General features: G+C 29.1%; 1 protein-coding gene across 5 annotated transcripts in view; it reads left to right on the top strand.

Annotated features, from left to right (window-relative positions):
- The window catches only part of LOC111684296 (semaphorin-2A), a 170,054-nt gene extending 163,820 nt beyond the window's left edge, over positions 1-6,234 (top strand). For all 5 annotated transcript variants that reach the window (XM_046953552.1, XM_046953549.1, XM_046953548.1 and 2 more), the window contains 4 exons: positions 232-384; positions 1,259-1,367; positions 4,806-4,884; positions 5,743-6,234. In XM_046953552.1, coding sequence (XP_046809508.1) covers positions 232-384; positions 1,259-1,367; positions 4,806-4,877 — 334 coding nt within the window. In that variant the 3' untranslated portion in view covers positions 4,878-4,884; positions 5,743-6,234. The remainder of the gene's footprint in view (positions 1-231; positions 385-1,258; positions 1,368-4,805; positions 4,885-5,742) is intronic.
- Positions 6,235-6,992: the final 758 nt, after the last annotated feature.

Here is a 6,992-nt window from a genome sequence, read left to right on the forward strand (position 1 = left end):
TCAGTTCTAGTTCAGTTCTAGTTCAGTTCTAGTTCAGTTCTAGTTCAGTTCTAGTTCAGTTCTAGTTCAGTTCTAGTTCAGTTCTAGTTTAGTTCTAGTTCCGTTCTAATTTATTTTTGATAAATAATTTTTTTGATAATTTATTTTTGATAAGCAATTTAATTTAATTCAATATTTATTAAAATATATCATATTTTGTAATAAATCTTTAATTTTTTGTTTCTTTTATAGTTATGAAATTGGCTATACGCCCTCGAAATACATTGAAACATCTGAGGGTGGTCTCGTTATTATTTCAATTAATGAAGGCGATGGTGGACGCTACGACAGTTATCTAGATGGTACGCTGCTGTGCAGTTACAGTGTAAATGTGGATGCCCACAGGTAATATACTTTATTTCATTTATAATTACAATATATGTATGTATGTGTGTTTTTTTGTATTGATTGAAAAATGAGAAACTATGAAATTACAGCCTTAAGATATAAAGTCTTTAAAAGTAGACAAAAATACCAGGAAATCGGCTTAATTTTTTGAGTTTTTCCAGCATTTTGTTCACATCATGTTGTTAAAAAACTGTGAATGCTATTGTTACTGTTGTTTTATTTAGCAAAAAGCAAGTAATCTTATGCTATAGCACGTTCCTTTTAAAATTTTCTTAAAACTTTTTTGGTTTTTTGTTTATTTCTTGTTATTTCGCTATTATATTAAAAATATATTTTTAAGATTTTGTTATTTACCTTTGCTATTTTTGTATGTATGTTGATGTTTTTATCGATTTCCTTTTTATGTTGACAGCAATTATGAACGCCTTTCCTTCCGTTTATTTAATTTCCGTTTTTATTTTCGTTTTCTCATATTGTGTTGTTAATTTACTTTTTCATTTAACGAACGTTTATCATGTATAGCAGGTAAAACTAGAGTACAAATGCATATGTATGTATATAGGAGAAAAGAAAATATAAATGTATATATTTTCTGTATTGAATGTATACAGTCAGTATAAAAATAATTTTGAACAAATTTAAAGATTTCAAATTTTCTTGTAATAAACATATAAAGTAATTATAACTTTTGCTCACTGTATCTGAATCCACTATATACTTACTACAAACATGCATACATATTTGTTAACATTATTTATAGTTTAATATTTTTTCTCACATCTGGCTTGAACTCATACGAATGTGTTTAATATTTGTACATATAGTTGCTCTGTAACACTTTTTTATTTGCTGTACTGATTTTTAATTACAGATGTACACCACCATCGAAGAAAAACGATTATCAGAAAATTTACTCACATTGGTGTAATGAATTTGAAAAATATAAATCAGCCATGAAGCAGTGGCAAGCCAAACAAGAGGTAAGTGCATTTTTAAAGATTTAAGCTGTAGGATTCCATAGGTGAAAATAGTACATGGATACAGTTCTCCCATTGGAAATTTTTATGTTATCCGCTAATTATCAAAAAAAAGCAATGAATTGAACTGGAACAATAATATACATTTAATCAGTTCTAGTTCTAGTTATACCATACACCACTTAAGTAGGGACGGTATATTGGATTTGTGCTGGGTCGATTTAGCTATGTCCGTTTGTCCTCCGTCTTGTAACCTTGTAAGCAAACTACAGGTCGCAATTTTGAAGATAATTAAGTAAAATTTAGTACATGATCTTCTATTGTCCCTATTGAAAATGGTTAAGATCGGTCCATTATTGCACCTAGCGCCCATACAATTCAACCCCCATTAGGGCTTGTAAACCTTTCAATCAAACTACAATTTGTAGATAGTTTAGTTTAGTCTATGATCGTCTATGAAACCATAGACTAAGCCTGTTGAAAATAGTTTAGATCGGTCCATTATTTCACCTAGCCCCCATACAACTGAACCCAAAAAAGGGTTCTTGATGACCCTCACGAATTCCATTAAATATTAGGTTCTCATATGACCCATCAAAATTTTACTTAAATATCGATATACAGGTGTATTATATTATACAGTCGGCCTCGCCCTGCTATAACTTCTAACTTGTTCTGTTCTAGTTCTGTTCTAGTTCTGTTCTAGTTCTGTTCTAGTTCTGTTCTAGTTCTGTTCTAGTTCTGTTCTAGTTCTGTTCTAGTTCTGTTCTAGTTCTGTTCTAGTTCTGTTCTAGTTCTGTTCTAGTTCTGTTCTAGTTCTGTTCTAGTTCTGTTCTAGTTCTGTTCTAGTTCTGTTCTAGTTCTGTTCTAGTTCTGTTCTAGTTCTGTTCTAGTTTCTGTTCTAGTTCTGTTCTAGTTCTGTTCTAGTTCTGTTCTAGTTCTGTTCTAGTTCTGTTCTAGTTCTGTTCTAGTTCTGTTCTAGTTCTGTTCTAGTTCTGTTCTAGTTCTGTTCTAGTTCTGTTCTAGTTCTGTTCTAGTTCTGTTCTAGTTCTGTTCTAGTTCTGTTCTAGTTCTGTTCTAGTTCTGTTCTAGTTCTGTTCTAGTTCTGTTCTAGTTCTGTTCTAGTTCTGTTCTAGTTCTGTTCTAGTTCTGTTCTAGTTCTGTTCTAGTTCTGTTCTAGTTCTGTTCTAGTTCTGTTCTAGTTCTGTTCTAGTTCTGTTCTAGTTCTGTTCTAGTTCTGTTCTAGTTCTGTTCTAGTTCTGTTCTAGTTCTGTTCTAGTTCTGTTCTAGTTCTGTTCTAGTTCTGTTCTAGTTCTGTTCTAGTTCTGTTCTAGTTCTGTTCTAGTTCTGTTCTAGTTCTGTTTTAGTTCTGTTCTAGTTCTGTATTAGTTATGTTCTAGTTCTGTTCTAGTTCTGTTCTAGTTCTGTTCTAGTTCTGTTCTAGTTCTGTTCTAGTTCTGTTCTAGTTCTGTTCTAGTTCTGTTCTAGTTCTGTTCTAGTTCTGTTCTAGTTCTGTTCTAGTTCTGTTCTAGTTCTGTTCTAGTTCTGTTCTAGTTCTGTTCTAGTTCTGTTCTAGTTCTGTTCTAGTTCTGTTCTAGTTCTGTTCTAGTTCTGTTCTAGTTCTGTTCTAGTTCTGTTCTAGTTCTGTTCTAGTTCTGTTTTAGTTCTGTTCTAGTTCTGTTCTAGTTCTGTTCTAGTTCTGTTCTAGTTCTGTTCTAGTTCTGTTCTAGTTCTGTTCTAGTTCTGTTTTAGTTCTGTTCTAGTTCTGTTCTAGTTCTGTTCTAGTTCTGTTCTAGTTCTGTTCTAGTTCTGTTCTAGTTCTGTTCTAGTTCTGTTCTAGTTATTTTCTAGTTCTGTTCTAGTTCTGTTCTAGTTCTATTGTAGTTCTGTTCTATTTCTGTTCTTGTCCTGTTCAAGTTCTGTTCTAGTTCTAGTTTAAAATTTAAATTCCCATAAGACAAATTTTAGGCTTAATGATAGATTTTTCGCTTTTAGCATTGCTGGGTCTAATATAAATTCATATAAATATTATTCATGTGGTAACAAATTTCAATACTATAGAGGTCACATAAATCATTTAACTAATAAACCGAGGTACAGCTAACTCAAGAATTTTCACTGACAATCTTTATTTAATTAGTTTTAAAAATAAAGCAAAATAAAAGGAAACCTTACACAAACTTTAATTGTTTAAACATAAATCATAATTTAGAACCCTCCCAAAAGGAATATGGGCAGCCAAAAAAATCAAATAAATATAACAGCAATTTCAAATAAATAAAAATTCAAGCGAGCAAAGAATCGTATTGAATTTAATTCAAAAATATATACTGACGTATAAATATAACGTTTGTACGTACTTATACACATAGCTATGTTAACGAAACACCACACGGCCGTCATAAAGTTCAAAATTTTTATAACTATAATGAAGTTTTATGTTGGCAACACTGTGTTTGTTGTTAGACAACCCGGCAGATTTGCACAGAGATAAAGTTCACATATATTGCATATATGTTCTACAACGTAATCACTTTAAATACCACAAGTAATCTAGCGGGTAACTAATCGCACATTTAATTTTAATCAAAAGCAAAAAAACTTTTTTTAATAAAAAACATAAAAATTTAATAAAGATTAAATTGGTACAGCTGCTACCCAAAACTGTAAGGATGATGGTGATGCTTTTATTTGTAGCTGTCATTGTATATGTGTTATATTTTTTAATTAATCGGTAAAATACATTTTATTTCTATCCAAGACTTCAGTTCAGTTTTATTATTTTAGAAATTGTTTTTGTTACTCGTAAACCCTAGTAAGTAGATTCCTTGGGAGGAATAAACTTTAATAAAAATCCAAGATGTAACCAGAAAAAAAAAATTAATTAAAAAACAATTAGAAACGTTTAATTTCATGGACACATTAAATATTTTCACGTAGATATTAAATGTTTGTTCACATTGTTGTTGTTTTACAAAGTTGCCAACAATTAACAACAATCTTGTAACACATTTTAACAAACAAATATATTTTTGGAATCATCATCAATTTATAATAAAAAGTAGGGGTTGGCAATTTTTCCGTTTCAGTTTAAAATGTGTTTAAAATCGCATTAATAAATGTGTGTCTGTGTTTTCCTGTTTAATGGGGAATTAATGAATTATTTGTTAGAAAATGAACGGTCCATTTAATGATAATTATTTAAGAGGACAAGCACATGAAAGTATAATAATTTATATACTTTGAAAATATTTAAATAGTTACAAAAACGTAAGGGAAATAAATATATAAACGATCAAGCTAACATTTTTTAAATTTTAATGAATTTAGAAATTTGCACAGGAGTGCAAAAAACATAGTTTAGTGGCGAACTTTGTTATATGATTTAAGTGACCATTTTTATTTAATCATTCACTAATAAATTTTTTTCGTTTATTTCAGCAATGTGGTATGAAAGAGAAAACAGCTGGAAAACATATAAATGATGTCTATAGTAATGATAACATAGTCTGACCAAATGGTAAGTAAAAACTGTTATAACCAACAACAAGTTCGAAATAGAACTGAACTAGAAGTGAACTAGAACTGAACTAGAATTGAACTAGTACTGAACTAGAACAGAACTAGAACTGAACTAGAACTGAACTAGAACTGAACTAGAACTGAACTAGAACTGAACTAGAACTGAACTAGAACTGAACTAGAACTGAACTAGAACTGAACTAGAACTGAACTAGAACTGAACTAGAACTGAACTAGAACTGAACTAGAACTGAACTAGAACTGAACTAGAACTGAACTAGAACTGAACTAGAACTGAACTAGAACTGAACTAGAACTGAACTAGAACTGAACTAGAACTGAACTAGAACTGAACTAGAACTGAACTAGAACTGAACTAGAACTGAACTAGAACTGAACTAGAACTGAACTAGAACTGAACTAGAACTGAACTAGAACTGAACTAGAACTGAACTAGAACTGAACTAAAACTAGAACTGAACTAGAACTGAACTAAAACTGAACTAGAACTGAACTAAAACTAGAACTGAACTAGAACTGAACTAGAACTGAACTAGAACTGAACTAGAACTGAACTAGAACTGAACTAGAACTGAACTAGAACTGAACTAGAACTGAACTAGAACTGAACTAGAACTGAACTAGAACTGAACTAGAACTGAACTAGAACTGAACTAGAACTGAACTAGAACTGAACTAGAACTGAACTAGAACTGAACTAGAACTGAACTAGAACTGAACTAGAACTGAACTAGAACTGAAATAGAACAGAAATAAAGTAAAACTTAACCTAATTACATAATTTTTAAAAATTTTAATAAACATTTTTATTTTTTTCTTCTATATTTCTTTGCAGACAAACAAAACAATTACTAAAGACTGAAATTTTTAAGCTTTTAAACGACAATATTTCCAGTATATATTTTTTCTTTTTCAATTCGGTTAAAATATAATTTTGCAGAAATATAAAAAAAAGAAAATTACAAATTATAATTCTCAAAATTTTGGTTCAATATATTACTAAAGACAACCACAGCAGCAGCAAGGAAAGCAGCAGTAGTGAAAAAATAAACAAAATTGAGTGAATATGGAAAAACTGTTACAAGGATTTTAAAACATAATTTGCAAAAAACACGAAAAAAACAAATATATAACTTTTTTTTAATCTAACAAAATAACAGGTTAAGGTTTTTTCTTTTTGCATTTATTAAGGATTTTGGCAACAGAAACATACACAACAAAATTGTTTATACTGAAAAAAGAACAAACAAAGAAACAGTTAAATACACCCACAAACTACAAGTTACAGTAAAGTTACTAAATGAATGAAAAACTCCTGCCACAGACATTAAAGTGAAAAAAAATAATAAAAAATACAACTGAACATAAAATGGATTTTAAAAAAAAGCAAATTTTAATATAAAACAAAGATATAAATAAAAACAGAAATACAATGGTTTTAAACAGAAAACAAAAAGAAATACAGATCATAAATTTAAAAACAACAACAACAAGTAATAGTTTTATAATTAAAGAAACAAATACGAAAAACAAATGTGAAATATCATTTACACAAAAAAATAAAATAAATATAATAAATAAAAACCTTGTAAGCAAATGTAAAGCAAATGATTTATTAAGAATTTCATAAACCACCTACCACAAGTAAATGCTACAACAATGTTTTTAAATTTATTTAAAATCTAGAACTGAACTAGAACTGAACTAGAACTGAACTAGAACTGAACTAGAACTGAACTAGAACTGAACTAGAACTGAACTAGAACTGAACTAGAACTGAACTGGAACTCTAATTTAAAAATCTTATTGCTCCGGTCCTTATAATTTTGAATAACAGCGCATAATAATATCTTACTTATTTAAGTTATAAAATTAAAAATAATAATAAAATAATGTGTATAAAAGTGATATCTAATTATTAATTTGCTTTTCTTTAAATTGCTGTTTTTTTTTTAATAATTATAAAGACTTTTATTTTCGATTATTATTTAACCTTCTCATTTATATAAAAAACCCAATTATCAAATTAAACAGTTTCGAAACAAAAATCACTTTAATTTAACAAACTCTTATAATTCTATAAAT

The sequence above is a fragment of the Lucilia cuprina genome, chromosome 6, assembly GCF_022045245.1.
Source record: "Lucilia cuprina isolate Lc7/37 chromosome 6, ASM2204524v1, whole genome shotgun sequence".
NCBI lineage: Eukaryota > Metazoa > Arthropoda > Insecta > Diptera > Calliphoridae > Lucilia > Lucilia cuprina.